General features: G+C 37.3%; 4 protein-coding genes across 6 annotated transcripts; all 4 read right to left on the bottom strand.

Annotated features, from left to right (window-relative positions):
* Positions 1 to 649: 649 nt before the first annotated feature.
* On the bottom strand, positions 650 to 2802 carry LOC146325051 (cytosolic sulfotransferase 3-like). The gene is made up of 8 exons (XM_084720836.1): positions 2636 to 2802; positions 2385 to 2525; positions 2203 to 2217; positions 1924 to 2024; positions 1630 to 1756; positions 1436 to 1533; positions 1164 to 1338; positions 650 to 1069 (listed from the first exon to the last, which is right to left on the bottom strand). Exons 1-8 carry the CDS (start codon positions 2772 to 2774, stop codon positions 957 to 959), a joined length of 909 nt encoding a protein of 302 aa, XP_084576962.1. The 5' UTR covers positions 2775 to 2802; the 3' UTR covers positions 650 to 956.
* Positions 2803 to 4975: 2173 nt separating this feature from the next.
* LOC146325050 (cytosolic sulfotransferase 1-like) lies at positions 4976 to 8501 on the bottom strand. Its single transcript, XM_084720816.1, has 8 exons — positions 8351 to 8501; positions 7912 to 8050; positions 7672 to 7800; positions 6898 to 6998; positions 6142 to 6268; positions 5957 to 6054; positions 5685 to 5859; positions 4976 to 5591 (listed from the first exon to the last, which is right to left on the bottom strand). Exons 1-8 carry the CDS (start codon positions 8369 to 8371, stop codon positions 5479 to 5481), a joined length of 903 nt encoding a protein of 300 aa, XP_084576942.1. The 5' UTR covers positions 8372 to 8501; the 3' UTR covers positions 4976 to 5478.
* A 1700-nt stretch (positions 8502 to 10201) lies between these two features.
* LOC146325049 (cytosolic sulfotransferase 3-like) lies at positions 10202 to 15065 on the bottom strand. Of its 3 annotated transcripts, none has more exons than XM_084720819.1 (8): positions 14891 to 15065; positions 14591 to 14729; positions 14350 to 14478; positions 13730 to 13830; positions 12468 to 12594; positions 12260 to 12357; positions 10669 to 10843; positions 10202 to 10570 (listed from the first exon to the last, which is right to left on the bottom strand). In XM_084720819.1, exons 1-8 carry the CDS (start codon positions 14909 to 14911, stop codon positions 10458 to 10460), a joined length of 903 nt encoding a protein of 300 aa, XP_084576945.1. In that variant the 5' UTR covers positions 14912 to 15065; the 3' UTR covers positions 10202 to 10457. The 3 variants fall into 3 exon arrangements, with proteins under 3 accessions (XP_084576945.1, XP_084576946.1, XP_084576943.1); XM_084720820.1 differs by lacking the exon at positions 10669 to 10843 and adding an exon at positions 11988 to 12162 and having other exon boundaries at positions 14891 to 15049; XM_084720817.1 differs by lacking the exons at positions 10202 to 10570; positions 10669 to 10843 and adding exons at positions 11596 to 11893; positions 11988 to 12162 and having other exon boundaries at positions 14891 to 15049.
* Positions 15066 to 16892: 1827 nt separating this feature from the next.
* On the bottom strand, positions 16893 to 20968 carry LOC146325048 (cytosolic sulfotransferase 3-like). Its single transcript, XM_084720829.1, has 8 exons — positions 20842 to 20968; positions 19332 to 19470; positions 19103 to 19231; positions 18418 to 18518; positions 17648 to 17774; positions 17458 to 17555; positions 17186 to 17360; positions 16893 to 17080 (listed from the first exon to the last, which is right to left on the bottom strand). Exons 2-8 carry the CDS (start codon positions 19468 to 19470, stop codon positions 16968 to 16970), a joined length of 882 nt encoding a protein of 293 aa, XP_084576955.1. The 5' UTR covers positions 20842 to 20968; the 3' UTR covers positions 16893 to 16967.
* Between the last annotated feature and the right edge of the window lie 655 nt (positions 20969 to 21623).

Below are 21623 nucleotides of genomic sequence, written 5' to 3'. Positions count from 1 at the left end.
TTATGGTTTGTTTTGTCTTTGTTAGTTATTTCCTGTTTTATTTTATAGTCCTGGTCCTCCCTCATGTGTTTTGACTTTGCATCCCGTGTTTGTACTTTTATCGCCCAGGGCCCCGTTTCCCAGAGCCTTCGTAGCGCTACGTGTGTCGTAAGTTGTATTTTAAGGTCTCCCGGGCTGTTTGACTTGTATCTGATTGGGTACAATGGGGGAAAACTGAACAAAAATCTAACTGAAACCCTGTAAAAGTATTCTCTGGGAACAAAGAAAAACCCAAAAGTCAAAAAATCCTTGTGCAGTGTTGGCTGCCAAATGTTATTTCCTGCTACAAGAAAAAGACACAATTAGTGGGACACAGAATTGGCTTACAGAAATGTGGAAATACAGTATAAATGATACTGTATTCAACATTTATCAATACAATCTCCACAGAGCTTGTTGTGAGTATTTTCCCTCTACTGGACTGTCATCTCTATCACCAGAACGCAGAGAGAGGTGTGCATCTAACTAATGAACTAACTAACTCGTTAGAGATTTGAGAATATTAATAGAAATGATGTAGTCACACAGCTGCTCTTTAGTTACACATTAATTCTTCATTCTTGTGATGAGTCAGAGTAACAGATAATTGGGTAATATGGTGCACAAACTACAAACACACCTTACATTTTTTTCTTTATTAAGCATTTTGGGATAAAATAAATAAACGGTTAATCTTTTTACACATACAGTGCATTCTCCTGTTAAGAAACATTCACCTTCAGACATGACTAGTCATCTGATTTTTATCTTGTTTCATAATAAGTAGCCATTAATCAGATAAAAATCACATCACACTCCAAACCTCTGCTATCACATTAGAGCCTAATATCATTTTATTTTATTGTTTTCAGAGAAATTCCACATGTCCACTCAGTCATGAACAAATCTCCACATGAACACAGCCTGTCCAGTTCTGTTCAGACTTCAGTGCGGAACTGAAGTGTGGGGTCCTTCATCTTTTTCTTGTAGTCTTCATCAAACTCTTCATTCTGGGCCACAGTGAAATGGTTCTTCCAGTCACCAACCTTCCCTGCAGAACCACAGAGAATCAGTCAGGTAATATAGCTGAAATTGGAGATTTTTTTTCCATGTCACACACATTTAGTTATTTATTTTGAAGTCACCTTTTCTCATGAAAGGAGAAACTTTGAAATCCATAATTGGGTTCGTAGAATAGTTGGCCATGTCGTTTTTTTTCATATTATCAAACTGCACTCCGCCTGTGATTCGTTTCTTCTCCTCAGCTGAAGGAGACAAACCGAGAAAGCTGCAGAGTTTGTCTATTTCCCGTCCAGTATCCTGAAAACACAACAGGCAGAGATCATCATTATATTATTACCATTATTATTAAAAATGTTGTCTAAATAGAAAGAACCCACAAAAACAACTGAAGTACCTCGATCATATCCTCATAGAACATGTAGTGGAGTTTTGAATACGTCTGTTTCTTCTTCCACCAGCCGTTCACATGGTCATACCAGGATCCATACACCACTAAACCAACACAACAATACATGAAAACACATCAGGAGTGTTCAGTACAAATATGTATATCTCTACAGCTCTATTATTACTGTATTTCATATATACCCTTTCCCTCCATGAATCTTTTGAAGTAGCTGCTCCAGTCTCCAGGATCAGGCTGGCCCTTGTTCATGCGATCAAAGTGAAAAAAAGAGACCATGTTGTCTTTGGCGTTGCGGGCCACATAAACTATCTACGGGAGACGAAAACATTTAAATTATCAGAGGACCAACATGAGACATGATTAGTTTTACACACTGAAGTGTTTGCTGTCATAACTCAAGGTAGACATGCTGCAAAAACTACTGCACCTCATCATTCAGCCTTAAAATCAAATATAATAACACACAAACTACTGACCTTGCACTTTTCCTCCCAGAAAGACTTTGGCACAAACTGGATTGGGAAATGAGTTTTAATGAGTCGTGGAGACGTGCTGAGATCTTTTGCCTGTTCAACTCCTATATGAAGTGATAACGATGGAGAAAAAAACATTTGTTTTATCTTAAAAAAGTTAGTGTCTGGGCTGCCCTAAAATTTAAGTTGTTTTAAGTTGTTAAGAAAACAAGCAACATGACTTATCTTTAAATGTATTTCCATTAAGACACATGACAAGTTTTGATCATGTTTTCTTCAAACTATAAAAAGAAGGATCTCAGGAGAGTTTTAACTCTCAAACAATGAAACAAACACTTTTGCTATTCACTGAATTTAATTGTTGTTGTTCTTCCTCCTATCTTCTTGAGATTGCAGAAGCTACTAGCAGGTCAGTTTGGCTCATTGCTTTCTGATGCATGATCTGGAAATATGGTGAGTGTGACTGTCTGTTCTACCTGAATATTCAGATGGGACGATGATCTCCAAGAAAGGCACTCTGTCATAGATGGGGATGGATGTCTGACGCTCTGGGGCTGTCTGACCAAAATACAGCAGGTCAAGGATGTAGGAGACCCATGTGGTTCCTACAAGAAAGACACATGGAAAGACAGGAAAATAAAATCATGCCAGCCTCTCACCTTTGTACACATATTTTATGAGCTATAGAACATTTACACTGACTGTTTACACTCACCTGCTTTGGGATATGTTGCAATGAGTATATCATCTGGCCGAGCCTGAAAGTTTTGAACGTTCTCCCAGTTGTCTGTGAAATAATGGGTCAGTGAGACTCCATGGAAATCAAGCAGCTCTGGTCGAGAGGACGTATCCATCTTCAAACAAGAGAAAAGAATCAAAACATATGATCACTGTGTGAGAGGCATCAAACTGCAGCTATTTGGTTGTGCAGAAAAGAATAAAATCATTGTTTACTGTCAGTTCCACACAGTGAAGTTGTTTTAAAACTTATAAAAGTTCTACATGATATCTTAATAGGAGAGGACAGTTTATTTTCATTAGCTCATCATTGCATGTTTAACCAGAAATGAACTCTACTTTAAAGTAAAGCACACTTTAGCTTTAAAGAGATTAGTTTACTGTAGAGACATACCTTTTCCAGATCAGCAAATATTCTGAACACTGTTGTTTTCTCTACTATATTTCTGACACTTTTCTCACCTTCTGCTGTCAAGTGAACTGTTTTCCTTTCTATCTCTTCTTGTTGTTCACCACTGCTTGCTTTATTATTGTCAGCTCAGTCCAATATCTGATGTGAAAGTCCAGCTCCTCCCCATACTTCCAGGTTCACCCGGGTGCATGAGGTGCAGCACAGCAGAGTTTTTGCAACTGCTTTAAAGTGTGTATTAAACTGATGATTGCTCCTCTATTGTCAAGTGTCCAAATGGTGGATTCTGTTAATTCTTCACCACAAAGATCTCCTGATATTTTGTCTTCCAACAGCTTGTATTACGACGCAGCAAAATCAAAAAATGTGTTTTCATCAGCAGTAACTTCACACAACGCTGAACGCGAACATGAAACAGTAAAATAAAGCAAATACCTGAAAGTACAAACAGCGAAGCATGAGTAAAACTAAGCTTTAAACCACAGAGATTCACTTAGAGTTATAAAAGTCATGAGTGGTGAACACTTTTAAAAATATCTTTCTCTCTGCTTTCCTACACAGACATGAGTTCAGATTCAGTAATTTATATTGAACAGTATTATAGGCCTATTTGAATTACACAGTACAGCAGTTTGAAACATTGCATTGCATACAGCATTGGAAACAGCTCCACTGTAAAAAAAAAAAAGAAAAAAAAAAAAGAGGGATTTAGTGGCATCAACTAATGTTCTCATTAACCAAATGTAAATACACAACTTTTATTTATCCATGTTGATTAAACATAATATGTATAGTATTTACTTTCAGAACTTAAACAAAGTTCAAGTTCTAACTTGAAGTATTTTGACTTGAATGTACTCCACAGAGTTCAGTCAACTCACTGAATTAAGTTTCTAAAGAACCATGATCAGCAGACTCCCCAGCATGCATTGTCTCTTGAGATCCCTCTTCCCTGTGTAACTGTTGGATCAACTTAATATCTTAAGCTTATTGAACATGTTTTCTTAAGTACAACTGAATTAATTAGAATTAAACTGGAACAGTTTGTTCTGAATCATTATCAAACTATCCTCAACTTGTCTCTGTAGTGGGTAGTGATAGGACCCAATTGCAGCACACAGAAGATCCAGAACAGTTGGTAATAATGTTTAATACCAGACTTAGTAAATAAACAACAATATAGTTCGACACACACAACCAATCTCCTCAGAGTCTCTGATTGTCTGGTTTGTTCAATGGGCCAAATTGAACCTGGAAACAGGTGTGAGGGTGATGGCGAATGCTCCAACACAAACACAGTTCAGGTGAAGGCAACGGTACGAGAGAGGAGCAGGCAGGAGACGTGTTTGAGGAGGCAGAAGATCTGGCACCAGGTGAGCGAACAAACTGTAACAAGGTAAACCTGTATCAGCACTTTCATTGTAGCTGACCTTCATTCTAGTGGCGCTGACTGGGAGTGGTTTTGTGTGTGCAGTGGTGTCTGTGTGTCGGGGGGAAGGACTGCACTTTGCTGTGAGCCAAAGGCTGTAAGGCAGGCACTGATTGAAGGCAGGTGTGATTGAGGCGTCTCACTCTCTGGGGTATTTAAGCCACACGCTGCAAACGCTGCTGTGTTTCAATCAGCAGGCCAAGGTCTGCTGTACATGCCGCAGCCCTAAGGCCAAGTTTGGGTTCTAGAAAGGTCTAAGAGTGACGCCAGCCTAGTCTATAGCGACAGTCTGAAATCAGCCAGCAAGTGAAATTTAAGTGCGGCAACAAAGGACGACTCTAGAAGCAACCATGCAAACCAAAGCAAAGCAAACATGATGACCATAAGAGTTTTCCACTGTATTTTCTTCAACATTGATCTTCTTTTTTTTTTTTTATCAAATGTCTCACATATGAAGAAAACAATACAAACAAAATGAATGCACTCTTTTTTGTTTTATTGCAAACATTAAGTATGGATATGAATGACAACTTTAATTTTACTGATCACACTAATATGCTGGTTTGATTTGAGAATATTGGTGAGAGTAAATGGTGTCGTCATACAGCTGATCTGCAGTTACAGAATCAGAAATACTTTATTGATCCCTGGGGTGAAATTATTCAAAGTTACACTTTAACTTTTCATTGTTGTGAAGAGTCAAGAGTTACAGAACAGACAAAGCCTGCATTTTTTCTTTATTTCAGGATTTTTTGGTTAATTAAATAATTGGTTACTTCTTATAAATGATGTGTCTAATCATCTGATTTGCAGTGTGTACCACTGTATGAAGCTTACAGCCTTACTTCAGATAAAAATCAAATTACACTCCACGTCTCTGCTATCACATCAGAGGCAACTATATAACTTGATTTTCTCACAGAAATTCCAACATGTCAAGTCAGTCATGGACCAATCTTCACATGAACACAGCCTGTTCACTTCAAACTTCAGTGCGGAACTGAAGTGTGGGGTCCTTCATCTTTTTCTTGTAGTCTTCATCAAACTCTTCATTCTGGGCCACAGTGAAATGGTTCTTCCAGTCACCAACCTTCCCTGCAGAACCACAGAGAATCAGTCAGGTATTTTAGATAAATGTGGAGATTTTTTTCCATGTCACACACATGTAGTTATTTATTTTCAGGTTACCTTTTCTCATGAAATGAGAAACTTTGAAATCCATAACTGGGTGTGTAGAATAGTTGGCCATGTCGTTCTTCTTCATATTATCAAACTGCACTCCGCCTGTGATTTGTTTCTTCTGCTCGGCTGAAGGAGACAAACCAAGAAAGCTGCAGAGTTTGTCTATTTCCCGTCCAGTATCCTGAAAACACAAAAGTCAGAGATCATCATTATATTATTACCATTATTATTAAAAATGTTGTCTAAATAGAAAGAACCAACAAAAACAACTGACGTACCTCGACCATATCTTCAAAGAACATGTAGTGGAGTTTTGAATACGTCTGTTTCTTCTTCCACCAACCGTTCACATGGTCATACCAGGATCCATACAACACTAAACCAACAGAACAATAGTGCTCAGTATAAATCTGTACATCTTTGTTCCAATGAAAACAACTCCATTATTAAATATCAAACGTACTCTTTCCGTCCATGAATCTTTTGAAGTAGCTGTTCCAGTCTCCAGGGTCTGGCTCGATCTTGGTCATGTGATCAAAGTGGAAGAACGAGACCACATTGTCCTTGGCATTGCGAGCCACATAGACCACCTACAGGAGGAACAAACAATTAAATTTTCTGAGGACCAACATCAGACTTGATTACTGCACGCACATAAATGTTTGTTGTCATAATTCAAGGTAGACAGGCCTCAAAATCTACTGGTCCTCTTCTGCTTTTTACATTATACACACACACACACACACACACACACACACACACACACACACACACACACACACACACTATATATATATATATATATATATATATATATATATATATATGTATGTATGTATATATATATGTATATATATATATATATATATATATATATATATATATATATATATATATATATGTACAATTTGATTCAAAAGATTAGTAGGATTTGTACAGTGTACAGATATTACTCTAAATGTCTAAATGTGCATTAGCCTATAAGGAAGGAGTGGCTGGACAAACCATAAACCTTTGAACTAATATAATACATATCAGGCCTAACAATTTGAACATATTTGTACTCAAAAAGTAACAGAAAGTTACAGTACTTTAATACTGTGATACTTGGATTAGGTTACTTACTACATTTTTAAACAGGTAATCAGCAAATGTATCGGCACATATTTTAAAGTAACCCTCGCAAGCCTGAAAATATAATAACACACAAACTACTGACCTTACAGTTCTGCTCCCAAAAAGACTTTGGCACAAACTGGACAGGAAAATGAGTTTTAATGAGTCGTGGAGAGGTGCTGAGGTTTTCCACCAGGTCAAGTCCTATATGAAAAGATAAAGATGGAGTAAGAAAAACCTAGATCCTGTAAAAAGTAATGTTTTTACTGTAACAGTGTGGTTAATACAATAATAATAATAATAATAATAGAAATATGCCCCAAGCAAAAAAACAAAAATAACCACAAACTGATGACAAAAACCTCACAATTTCAAGGGAAATTACTGCAATAGATTTTTGAGTTTCAAAATCAGGTTCACAGCTCACTGTAACCAATTTTTGGATCTTTGATTTTCTAAAACTCAAAGATTCAAGTTCGTCTACAGAAGAAAGATAAATTATCCAAAGTAAAGATTATAGGTCAGCAAAACTTTATGTAGTTTATTAAATCAAGAGTTATAGCTGGGCTCAAAACTCCCAAAAAATACTGCTGTAAATTGCCTTGAAAGTTTGAGTTGTTTCTACTTTTTCTGTTTTTTTTTTTACTGTGCAACAACTTCATGTTTATATTATGAAAATAAATACTAGAAATTTGAAGTTTAATCATTTTGCATATAATAATAAAACCATTTATGTTAATGAGAGAAAAAGTTGATTCCATTAAATTCCTGTAGGAGTTTTATACAGTACAGTATACTTAAGGTTGAATAAGAATTAGTGTTTGTATTTTTGTGATGCATGTTCCTGTAATATTGTGAGTGAGATTTCCTGTTCTACCTGAAAACACAGACGGGATGATCATCTCCAAGAAAGGCACCCTGTCATAGATTGGGATGGATGTCTGACGCTCTGGGGCTGTATGACCAAAATACAACAGGTCGAGGATGTAGGAGACCCATGTGGTTCCTAAAAGAAAGTCACACAGAAATAGAGGAAATTAAAATGTTTCCAACCCCTCACCTCTGTACACACATCTTTTATGAGCTATAAACCATTTACATTGCTGTTTACACTCACCTGCTTTGGGGTATGTTGCAACAAGTATATCATCTGGCCGAGCCTGAAAGTTTTGGACGTTCTCCCAGTTGTCTGTGAAATAGTGGGTCATTGAGACTCCATGGAAATCAAACAGCTCTGGTCGAGAAGATATATTCAACTTCAAACAAGAGAAAAGAATCAAAACATATGATCATTGTGTGAGACTCATCAAACTGCAGCTATTTGGTTATGCAGAAAACATACAATCATTGTTTGCTGTCATTTGCAGACAGTGAAGTCAGATTGTAACTTCTAAAATTTCTACATGACACCAGGAGAGGAAAAACATTGCATGCATTTTAAAACTTCAGTCCATTCTCAGTAGCTCAGCATTACATGTTTAACCAGTAATGAACCCCACTTTAAAATACAGCACCCTGTAGTTTTAAAGAGAGATTAATTTCCTCTAGAGACATACCTTTTCCAAATCAACAGACATTCTGATCACTGTTGGTTTCTCCACTGTATTTTGGACACTTGGCTCTTTTCCTGCTGGCACTGTTTTCCGTCCTCTCTCTCTTGTTACACAACAGTGTGTGCCTTATTTTTGTCCATTCAGTTCAATATCTGACATGAGAGTCCCGCCCCTCTATTTCCTGTATCAGCTCAACACAGCAGATTTTGTGACCACTTGAAAGTGACTATTTAACCAACGACTGCCTGCCTCAAACGGAATTTCATTGTACCCCTTGCAATGACAATAAAGCTTCTTAACTTAATTCAAGTCTTTTTTTCTGAAGCAGATAAATCAAGAAATGTTGTGTTTTCACAACATCAACTTAACACAACTACTAAACGCTGAAAGCCAATTCAAATAAAGCAAATACCTGAAAGTACAATCAGCAATGCAGGAGACTTCTAAAATACTTTTAAAAACCTCTTTCTCTCTGCTCTGCACACGCATGAGCACTCACTCTGTGTGCACAGTGCAATCACGACAGGAAATAGTTAAGTTATTTTCTCTCAGTGAAAAAGTCAGTCAGTGGTCGGGGAGGCTCCCTGACAGACCTGGTAAACCAAAACATGTAATGATGGTGACCTCAGAACGTCCGCCATTTTTTTCAGTAGGTCTTGAACTTTCACCTCTGTACAATGCTTCCATTGCAGAGGTGGCCCGACGGGCTGCAGCCTCGATGGTCGCTGAAGGAAAAACTCAAGTGTGGGAGGAGTTCAGGGAGGCTATGTAGAAAGACTTTTGGATGGCCTCAAGGAGCCTCTGACAAATCATTCAGTGACTCAAGAAGAGAAAGCAGGGCTTGGCCCAGGCAGTGTTCAGCCATGGAGAATTGCTGACCCAGACTGGGGATATTGTCGGGCGATGGAAGAAGCATTTGAGGATCTCCTGAACCCGACTAACGTATCATTTGAAGAGGAGGCAGAGTCTGAAAACTCAGAGGAGGCCTGTTCCATATGGTAGAGTTCTCCTTGGAGGCAAGGCGCCAGGTGTGGATGAGATTCACCCTGAGATGCTGAAGGCTCTGGACACTGATGGGCTGTTTTGGCTGGCACACCTCTTCAGTGTCACATGGAGGTCAAGAATAGAACCTGTGGAGTGGCAGCCAGGGGTAGTGGTTCCCATTTTGAGAAAGAAGGACCAGAGGTTGCTGGAAAGAAGGCTCCTGCCAATTGTCAAACCTCCGATACAGGAGGAGCAATGCAGATTCTGTTCTGACTGTGGAACAGCAGACCAGCTCTTTACTGTTGTGGCAGTGCTGAGGGGGAATACCCTGCTGCCACCACAACACCGGATAAGCAGAAGAAAATGGGTGGATGGATGGATCTTGAGCTTTCTGCTAATAACCTTAAATTGTCTTTTTTATACACATCAACTTAAAATTGTAGGGCATCCTGTGGAAGATGAGCAATTTTGATGAATCATCAATGTATTGATTTTGGGATTCAGGAGGGAAGATGAGCTTGATATTGCAGATCAGAACAATGATTAGAAAGTTCATCAGTCTATTCTATTTATCACAGAAAAACTTCAATCAATTACATTCATTTTACCTTGATTTGGTCAAAAACTGTAAAGTGTAAACTGAAGTAAACTGAAGTGTTCTCCTCATCTCGGTCATCACAGGACAGTGTCAGACTGGCAGCATGTGTGTGAAGTTTAATTGTTTAATGCTCAGTTTTCATGTTAGACATAAACAGCAGCATTAAGATCACATTCAGTCATTTTCCGACAGCATTATTTTTCTCCTGCTTTATTTGCAGCAACAGTGTTGCTTTATCCACAACTCTCAATTATAACAACAAACAAAATGAATAAGCTCTTAATGTTTTATTAAAAAAATAAAGTACGGAAGTGTATGAAAACCTTGGGTAAATGTCACTGATCACACTACTATATTGGCTTGATATGAGAGTATCAATATAAAAGGTGGAGTCACAGAGCTGGTCTTTATCTACATACTAACATTTCATTCTTGTCAAGAGTCAGACTAATGGAATAGACAAAGCCTACATTTTTCTTTATTTCAGCACTCAGTCATTGACCTCCACATGAACACAGCCTGTCCACTTCAGATTTTAGTGCGAAACTGAAGTGTGGGGTCCTTCATCTTTTTCTTGTAGTCTTCATCAAACTCTTCATTCTGGGCCACAGTGAAATGGTTCTTCCAGTCACCAACCTTCCCTGCAGAACCACAGAGAATCAGTCAGGTATTTTAGATAAATGTGGAGATCTGGTTTTGTTTCTTGTCACACACATTTAGTCATTTATTGTCAAGTTACCTTTTCTCATGAAAGGAGAAATTTTGAAATCCATAACTGGATGCGTAGAGTGGTCAGTCATTTTGTTCATCTTCATATTATCAAACTGCACTAAACCTGTGATTCGTTTCTTCTCCTGGACGGAAGGAGACAAACCAAGAAAGCTGCAGAGTTTGTCTATTTCCTGTCCAGTATCCTAGAAACACATCCATCATCAATTTATTACCATTATTCTAAAAAAGTTGCCTGATTAAGAGGAGCCCCCAAAACAACTGATGTACCTCAACCATATCTTCACCTAGTGTTAATAACAAGTTGATAAAAACTGAGTTAGGTGAACTCAGTATTTGTAATTAAACTTGATGTTAGTATTTACAGTGCACATAGGAACCCAGTTTACGAGCTGTCAAGACCTGTCATAGCCAACTCCTGTGACTCATAGGAGTCATGTGCTGTTATCCAAACTAAAGTTATTCACCAATGACTGTATATTTTATTTTGAAGACATTTTGTATTTTATTACAAACATAAAGTATGAAAATGACTTTATTGATCACACTAATATATTGATTTAATTTTAGAGTATCAATGTAAACATACAGCTGATCTTTATTTACATTAACTTTTCATTTTTGCAGAGTCACACAGACAGATTTTTGGGTAATATGGTGAATACTGAGTCAAAGCCTATATTTTCCCTCTTCTAAATTGTCCATAGGTGTGAATGATTGTCTGTCTCTACGTGTTAGCCCTGCGATAAACTGGCGACTTGTCCAGGGTGTACCCCACCTCTCGTCCAGTGCCAGCTGGGATGGGCCCCAGCCCCCACGACCCTTTAAGGATAAGCAGTCACAAACAATGAATCAATGAATGAATTTAATAATTTAATTGGTTATTTTTCTATACATACAGTACTTGTGTTAAAATAGAGTTATTCACCTTACATCCAAGCTAATCATCTGATTTGCACTTTGTACCATAACATGCAATTAACAGCCTTAATTCAGATAAAAAATCACATCACACTCCACGTCTCTGCTATCACATCAGAGTCAACTATAACTTGATTTTCTCACAGAAATAAAAACATGTCAGTCATTGACCAATCTCCACATGAACACAGCCTGTTCACTTCAGATTTCAGTGTGGAACTGAAGTGTGGGGTCCTTCATCTTTTTCTTGTAGTCTTCATCAAACTCTTCATTCTGGGCCACAGTGAAATGGTTCTTCCAGTCACCAACCTTCCCTGCAGAACCACAGAGAATCAGTCAGGTATTTTAGATAAAATTGAAGATTTTTTTTCCATGTCACACACATTTAGTCATTAATTTTCAAGTCACCTTTTCTCATAAAAGGAGAAACTTTGAAATCCATAACAGGGTTCGTAGAATAGTTGGCCATGTCGTTCTTCTTCATATTATCAAACTGCACTCCGCCTGTGATTCGTTTCTTCTCCTCGGCAGAAACAGACAAGCCAAGGAAGCTGCAGAGTTTGTCTATTTCCCGTCCAGTATCCTGGAAACACAACAGTCAGAGATCATCTTTATATTATTTGCATTATTATTAAAAACGTTGCCAAAATAGAAAAAAACTACAAAAACAATTGACGTACCTCGACCATATCTTCATAGAACATGTAGTGGAGTTTTGAATACGTCTGTTTCTTCTTCCACCAGCCGCTCACATGGTCATACCAGGATCCAAACACCACTAAACCAACAGAACAATACATGAAAACACATCAGGAGTGTTCAGTAGAAATCTGTACATCTCTGTTCCAATAAAAAGCCAGTCTCATTATTATTCTACTCTGTACATACTCTTTCCCTCCAAGAATCTGTTGAAGAAGCTGCTCCAGTCTCCAGGATCTGGCTGAACCTTGTTCATGCGATCAAAGTGAAAATAGGAGACCATGTTGTCTTTGGCATTGCGGGCCACGTAGATTACCTACAAGAGGGGGAAAAAAACTATTATAATGGATTACATAATATGGATTACATACACAACAGGATTATGTAATCAGGATACCAGAAAAAGGTAACTGTTGCAGTTACAAAAAATATAGATATATACAAATTATAGTTCCACTTAGTAAAAATTGAGATTATGTGCAGATTACAATTTTAAAATACATTTTTAAAGAACAACATACTTCCAGTCCGCAGTACAGTACTCACATCACTCTGGTCCCAGTGAAAGCAGCTAATCTTACCAATTCATTATCAAGGCCTCTCAGGAAAAAATACTTTCACTGGATGGAAATTTTACCATTATCTTGTCTTGAAATGAGAAAAAGGTCACATCACAGTACAGTGATAGTTCTGCCTTCAGCTGCGAAAAATACTGTAACTTTTAATGTTACAGGTAGGACTATCGCTAACTATATGTAAAGTATATGTTTGTGGCAATTTATTTTTAGTTTGAACATTTTTGTGCATCACAAAACAAGGAATAGCTGGGCAAACAAATGTCACATGAGGGTTTAGTGTGGTGGTTGGATCACTCTTGTTGAGAATAAACAGCAGGATAGAGACAGTTTCTTAAGCAGCACTTTACTTTTCTCCACACATGAGCAGCTTCACAACATTTCCTGGTTACACTTCCTTGTTATGGGTCACATGTGTTGTAACTAACCAATGAGAAGCTAAAAGGACTTAGACTGAAGTAAAAGTGTGTGAGAATCACAGAGGTAGATCCAGCAAATTATTTTAACTGTTTTTAACGATGCTGCTGTGAATATTTTAACATGCAAATATGTAAATAATAACTGTGAACATAAATGCGTTAATAGTTAACTGTACAAACATTGTAAAAGGTATTTTAGCAAATTACTAAAATACATGAATTATGATAATTATGAACTTAACATGTAAACCTTGCGCAATTAATAAAACTAAGAGCTAACACAAAACATAGGTTAAACAATTTGGTGTTGAGATAATCAAAATGTAACATAAAGTAATGAAAATAATCAAGTTACATTATACTTTAATAGTGTGATACATGGATCAGCATGTATTAGAGTATACGTTTAAAGTAACCCTCCAAAGCCTGAACGTATAATAACATACAAACTACTGACCTTGCAGTTTTGTTCCCAAAAGGACTTTGGCACAAACTGGACAGGATAATGAGTTTTAATTAGTCGTGGAGAGGTGCTGAGGCTTTCCACCAGTTCAACTCCTATATGAGAAGATAAAGATGGAGTAAGAAAAACCCTGATCCTGTAAAATGCCTGTAAAGTTTTCTTTTTCTTTTTTTGTTTAACACGGCCCTTTTAAAAAGCAAAAAAGTCACCACACACTGTCAAAAAAAAAATGTTTTAACTTAAAAAAGTTAGTGTCTGGGCTGCCTTAAAATTTAAAGTTGACTGAATTTGAAAAGACAAGTTGAAGTAATTTTGTAATGATTTAGAAAACATGTTCACGGAGGATCTCAGGAGAGTTTTGTTTCATTCTTCCTGACTGCCAGACAGCGGCGCTTTAGCACTCGCATATGCACAGGTCGAGCCATTATACCCACAAAGTCACCTGTGATCAAGTGATGAGGTGGGCTGCATGTTCCAGTATAAAAGCCTAACATCATCACACAATCTGTTCCTTCTATCTCCTTGAGATTGCAGAAGCTAATAGCAGGTCAGTTTGGCTCATCGCTTTATGATGCATGTTCTGGAAATATGGTTAGTGTGATCGTCTGTTCCACCTGTATGCACAGACGGGATGGTGAGCTCCAAGAAAGGCACTCTGTCATAGATGGGGATGGATGTCTGACGCTCTGGGGCTGTCTGACCAAAATACAGCAGGTCAAGGATGTAGGAGACCCATGTGGTTCCTAAAAGACAGACACAGACATAAAGTGAGTAGAAAATAAAATGATCCCAGCCACTCACCTCTGTACACACATATCTTATAAGCTATAAAGCATTTGTGACTCTTAAACTGACCTGCTTTGGGGTATGTTGCAACAAGTATATCATCTGGCTGAGCCTGAAAGTTTTGAATGTTCTCCCAGTTGTCTGTGAAATAATGTGTCATTGAGACTCCATGGAAATCAAGCAGCTCTGGTCGAGAGGACGTATCCATCTTTAAACGAGAAAAGAATCAAATCTTAGACAACATATGAACATTGTGTGACACTGATCTAACTGCAGCTAAACATTACATGTTTAACAGATAATGAACTCCACTTTAAAGTAAAGCCCACTGTAGCTTTAAAGAGACATTAATTTACTGTAGAGACGTACCTTTTCCAGATCAGCAGACATTCTGATCGCTGTTGTTTTTTCTGCTGTATTCCTGACACTTTTCTCTTTTCCTGTTCACGAGTGAACTGTTGGTTCATTCTCTCTCTTCCTGTTGCATAACACTGACTACTTTATTACTCACGTCTCAGTCCAATATCTAATTTAAAAGTCCAGCCTCTCTTAGTACGTCCCGGTTTCCTGTTCTTCCTTTCCTTATGCTTGTGTCGTCATACTGAAGTTTGTTTAAAAATTTCAGCAGGACAGATTTGTAGATATGACTCAGCATCAGCAACCGTCTATAATCCTTATGAACAGTCCCTGCTATGTCCATACCCTGATTTGTTCTTTTTAACCACTGCAAAGTTAAAAATAGTCTTTTAAATTATTTCAAAAGTGTTGGGCTTGAACATGTATGCACATTTAAACAATACCAGGAACTTGGGAACTGTCTGCACAGAGAAAATTTGTTCAACTCCAAACACATTCTTTCTGCTTTAAAGTGCCTTTGATGGAATAAGAGCCTACAATATAAAACTTACTTGAAAGGGTTTCTCTTAGATCCACAGCTTTGTTCTGGCAAATTAAAAACACAAAGTCTGTGGTGTGCCTGAGAACACGCCTTTCCCTCATATGTGTAGATAAAGAGTCTTGGCCCATTTTCAAAATCTCTCATACGAGCACTTATCCAAGGGCAATGCACATTTGTGAATATGTCACAGCACTTCATGCACATGTTTGACATGTGAATATACATATTACACCATGAATATGTGCCAACACCACATAAAACTGGGTGTCTGGTATACAGAGTGATGAGAGTGACAGAAACAAATCATGTGTGGTGAAGGAACAACTCCAAAACATGTCCAACAAGGATGAATAAATAAGATTTCAGACAAAGACTAGCTGAGTGCTGTACAGACAGAAAATGACAATTCAGTTTATTTCTATACTTCAGATTTAAGATTTCATTTCACAGTTTTCAGCAGACTACACCCTCTCATGTGTGAAATGCTTTTAATAGAAATGTGCCAGAAGTTGTCTGCGCATTCATGGGTTAATGTTCACATTTGGTATTTTAGCCCTGCAGTAAACTGTCATATAAATCTATTGAGCTCTCTGATAGATGACACAGTCACCAGAGAAAACTTTACACATTCCTGCACAAAAATGCAGTTTTCTAACTTAAATAACATATGGTGAACATTTTTGTAATATTGTTCTTTATGCTATTGTCAGTTTTCTATGTATGCGTCTTGACTTGCGGTACTACATGATCTAGTTTTATCTTTCTTTGTATTTTTCTCCCGTACCGTCTTTGTTGTCATGTAAGAAAACACCAAAGCAAATTCCTCATATATGTGTAAACTTACTTGGGAAGAAACCTGGTTCTGATTCTGCTGTGAAAAACTTTCTCGACCCTGACCTCATTTACTTTTATCCTACTCTCCTATCATACTCTCACCCAAACGATGAGCAGTCACCCTGTGTTTCCCCCTGGCTTTATAGCTAAGCCTTCATTGTATTGCTTAAATACATGGGCTGGCCAATTTAATCTGCATATCATGGTCCACTCAGTTATCATCCTGATGGCTTGTATTCAAATGAATACAGTACAAAGACAATATTAATGCTGAAAATGAGAAACTTTATTTATTTTATGTACATGTACACTCATTCTGAATTTGATGCCTGCCACATGTTCCAAAAACGTTGGGTCAGGGACAATAAAAGATTTGGAAAGTTGTGAAGTGCTCAAAGAAAAACCTGTTTGGTGTAGTCATATAGCTGATCTTTAGTTACACATTAACTTTTCTTTCAATCACAGAACAGACAAAACTAGTTGATTAAAAATTTGGCTACTTTTTATACACGACATGTGTAATCATCTGATTTGCACTGTGTACCGTAACATGCAGATATGTACTTTACAGCCTTAATTCAGGTAAAAATCACATCACACTCCACGTCTCTGCTATCACATCAGAGGCAACTATATAACTTGATTTTCTCACAGAAATGCAAACATGTCATGTCAGTCATTGACCAATCTTCACATGAACACAGCCTGTTCACTTCAGACTTCAGTGCAGAACTGAAGTGTGGGCTCCTTCATCTTCTTCTTGTAGTCTTCATCAAACTCTTCATTCTGGGCCACAGTGAAATGGTTCTTCCAGTCACCAACCTTCCCTGCAGAACCACAGAGAATCAGTTGGGTATTTTAACTAAAATTGGAGATTTGTTTTTTTTTTTGTTTTTTTTCATGTCACACACACTTATTTATTTTCAGATTACCTTTTCTCATGAAAGGAGAGATTTTGAAGTCCATAAATGGGTCCGTAGAGTGGTTTGTCATTTTGTTCTTTTTCATATCATCAAACTGCACTAAACCTATGATTCGTTTCTTCTGCTCGGCTGAAGGAGACAAACCAAGAAAGCTGCAGAGTTTGTCTATTTCCCGTCCAGTATCCTGGAAATTAAAGGAGTCAGAGATCATCATTATATCATTACCATTATTATAGAAAATACGCCTGAAGAGGAGGAGCCAACAAAAACAATTGACGTACCTTGACCATATCTTCATAGAACATGTAGTGGAGTTTTGAATAAGTCTGTTTCTTCTTCCACCAGCCGTTCACATGGTCATACCAGGATCCATACACCACTAAACCAACAGAACAATAGTGCTCAGTAGAAATTTGTGCATCTGTGTTTCTATAAAAAACAGTTCTTATTATTATTCTGTTTCAAACATACTCTTTCCCTCCATGAATCTGTTGAGGTAGCTGCTCCAGTCTCCAGGCTCTGGTTCGAACTTGTTCATGCGATCAAAGTGAAAGTAAGAGACCATGTTGTCTTTGGCATTGCGGGCCACGTAGATTACCTACAGGAGGAAAAAACACCTAGATCATTTAAAATCAGTCAGGCACATTTAATTTAAATAAACCTTTAATGTTACAGTAACATTAGCTATACAGAAATCCAGTTAGCTACCTAACCTGTCAGTTCTGCTACTACTGAAAAATGTTTTGAGACTGTAGGTGGTGATGCTGGTGACTGGAATGGTGTGTGGGTAAAAATGAAAAGCCATAGAATAAGTTAAGGGCAGTTTACTTGAAGTTTGAATGTGAAGTATTATTAAATACTTAACAAAGAACATTTAAATGTGCATAATTACACTGTAAAAATAGTTGACTTGATAAAAATAGTTGTCCAGTTTTCTCACCTTTTTCATTATACCAGTTAAATACAAATACCAATTAATCTAAATGTGCATTAATGCATAAGGAAGGAATGGCTGGACAAACAATTAATAAACCTAAGGACTAACATAAAGCATATTAGACTAAAACATTTTAACATATTTGGCACTGAGGTAATCAAAAAGTAATAGAAAGTTACAGTACTTTAATACTGTGTTTCGGTAACTGACTACAATTTTTAACAGGTAATTAGTAAATATAGCGTAACACATTTTAAAGTAACCCTCCCAAACTTGAACATATAAAAACACACAAACTGCTGACCTTGCAGTTCTGTTCCCAAAAAGACTTCGGCACAAACTGGAGAGGAAAATGAGTTTTAATGAGTCGTGGAGAGGTGCTGAGGCTTTCTACCTGTTCAACTCCTATATGAAGAGATAAAGATCGAGAAAAAACATTTGTTTTATCTTAAAAAAGTTAGTGTCTGGGCTGCCCTAAAATTCAAGTTGAGGTAATTTTGCAATGATTCAAAATGAATAAGCTTTAAATTTTCATTCAGCTGTACTCAAGAAAACATACTTGCAATGTTTTCATTATTGCAAAAACAAATAACCTTGACTTATCTTAAAGTGCATCAGAAACACAAAAAGATTTTATCTGATATGTTTTCTTCAAACTATAAAAAAGAAGGATCCTGGAGTACATCCAATCAACTCATCATTTCAAGTCAACACTATACAAATGAAAACGTGAAACTCAAATTTCCAGGCAACTCATTGCAATAGATTTTTGAGTTTTGAGCCCAACTCAAAGTCTTAAATGTTGTGAAAACATTTCTCAACTACTAATCTTTTGTTGAGATAATTTACTTTTCTTCTTCTGATAAACTTCAGATACAAACTCACTGAGGTGAAAGTGAACAATGTGCAATAACTTAATATTTTCAATTTAAAAATACTTGCAATTTTTACAGTACCTTGTACTTAAAGGTTGAAGATTAAGTGTCTACCTGAATATTCAGATGGGACGATGATCTCCAAGAAAGGCACTCTGTCATAGAGCGGGATGGATGTCTGACGCTCTGGGGCTGTCTGACCAAAATACAGCAGGTCAAGGATGTAGCACACCCATGTGGTTCCTAAGAGAAAGAGCAGAAAATAAAATCATCCCAATGACGCACCTCTCTACACACATCTTTTATAAGCTCTAAACGATTTATATTGCTGTTTACACTCAACCTGCTTTGGGGTATGTTGCAACAAGTATATCATCTGGCCGAGCCTGAAAGTTTTGGACGTTCTCCCAGTTGTCTGTGAAATAATGAGTCATTGAGACTCCATGGAAATCAAACAGCTCTGGTCGAGGAGGTAAATCCATCTTTAAACAAGAGACAAGGTACTTTTAAATAAGGTACACAAAGTTGAGTAGGAACCAGGAAACGAATGAGGAACGAATGAAGAACTAACGTGCTAGTTAAACATTAGTTGATGAGTGATCCCCATTAGGTTTTATGCCCTCTCAAAGTTTAATTTGGGGGTGCAGCGGCCCCCTATTCTTGAGCCGAAAAGAATGCAGTTATAAAATAGCCATGGACTAATAAATTTAATTGATATTTGACAGGAAAGGAAAATAAATTCATGGCATGTTGCTATATTACTCTTAAGATTTAATATTGATGCGGGCTCGTTTGTGTGTTTTGTTGCTCTCATGTGTTACCAGCCGAGTGCTCTGAGCGCTTTAATTATTTAGTTAACAAGCACAAAGTGCCATGAATTCAAACACCACTGATCATTAACGCACTTAATACAGGAACTTTTTGCTCTGCCATCGAAGTGAGACACACAACAGGATGTCTGCCACCAGCTTTGTGCAGAAATACTTCAAATTATTAAACAATGAACATTCAATTGTATGCTGCACTGCAGGGATAAGTTCCACTGGACTGAGGTTTGCTGCGGCATTTGAAATTCCAGATGAAATCCAAAGTTAACAATGAATTCATTCTTTATCCAGAATACTTGTGGGTGAAATACTGCAGCACCCAATGGATTTGCCCATGACTCTTCAGTACATAATGACGAATTACTAGAGAACACAGCGGGAGATCCTGTGTTATTAAATCACTATGAACATCTGTGAATTGATCATATTGATCTGGTCTCAGCCCTGAACTGGCTGGTGAAGGACACAAAACTAGCACTGACTCATTAATTACTGATTACTTAAACATGACTTAGTCTAAATATTACTTAGTACTATTACTTTTTACCTAATGCTTCACTAGCAGTTAGTTCCTCATTCGTTTTTTCATCAACTTATCTTTAAGTAATCATTAGCAACACATTAAATAACGGTTAACTTGTTAGTTCTTCATGTGTTTCTTGTTTGTTCTCTGGTAACTTCTCAGTTTTTGTGTAAATTATTTGTAAAGTGTTACAGAGAAAAGAATCAAAACATACAATAACATCAAATATGATCATCGTGTCAAAGTAATCAAACTGCAGCTATTTGGTTGTACAGAATAACACAAACATTGTTTGCTATCAGTTACAGACAGTGAAGTCAGATTACTTTAAAACTGATAAAACTTCTACATGACATCTTTAAATAAGATGAACAACACTGCATTTTAAAATTTGAGTTACTTCTCATCAGTTCAGCATTTCATGTTTAACAAATACTGAATCCCACTTTAAACTAAATCACACTGTAGCTTTAAAGAGAAATTACTTTACTGTAGACACATACCTCTTTCAGATCAGCAGATATTTTGATTACTGTTGGTTTCTCTGCTGTATTTCTGACACTTTTCTCTTCTCCTGCTGACAACAGATTGTCTTCTGTCTTCTCTCCTCTTGTTGCACAACTGTGTGCAGCGGCTGGACAGAGTTGTGACTGGACTTTTATATGGGCTGGACTTCTTGTTTTGATCTGGTGCACACAGGGATCTGTTAATCAGTGTAAAAAACTTAGTCTTATCACAGAGGTTAATGTAACCTGAAAAGCAGGGACTTAGTGTGAAAACAGTGAACCACTTATGCTGATCACGGCAGTGATCAACCGCTTATACGGATCAAAAACTTTGATCCATATGCTCTTTAAATACTGTAATTTGCTCATATACATATCAAATACAGTGTTGATTTTGGGCTTTTCATACATAACAGCATATGTAAAATTGTGTTAAAACTATGGTAATTCTACTGTTTTCACTTTATTCCGATGATACTTTGCCTTGTGGGTAACCCGCTGAGTATCTGAGGCTTGTGCTGCGAGTACACTGACATCATGACAGGAAATATAAAGTAATTTAAGTAATTTTCTCTCAGTGAAGATGTAGTCTTCTTGAAGGTTCTGGCAAACTGCCATACACAAGCCAGTGAGATGCATTAGCAAACTACAGTAAACTATATTTTATATACAGTACTGCAGTGTATTATAGTGTAGGAACTTGTTCTTATTTTTACTCTTGGATGCCATTTTCATGAATGAACTCATCTGACATATGGAGCAGGAAGCGTGGCCTCATG

The sequence above is a fragment of the Lutjanus erythropterus genome, chromosome 6 (assembly GCF_056507025.1).
Source record: "Lutjanus erythropterus isolate fLutEry1 chromosome 6, fLutEry1.hap2, whole genome shotgun sequence".
Classification (NCBI taxonomy): Eukaryota; Metazoa; Chordata; class Actinopteri; order Lutjaniformes; family Lutjanidae; genus Lutjanus; species Lutjanus erythropterus.
The sequence above is the reverse complement of the archived record's forward strand: the minus strand, read 5'-3'. Positions and strand labels throughout refer to the sequence as shown.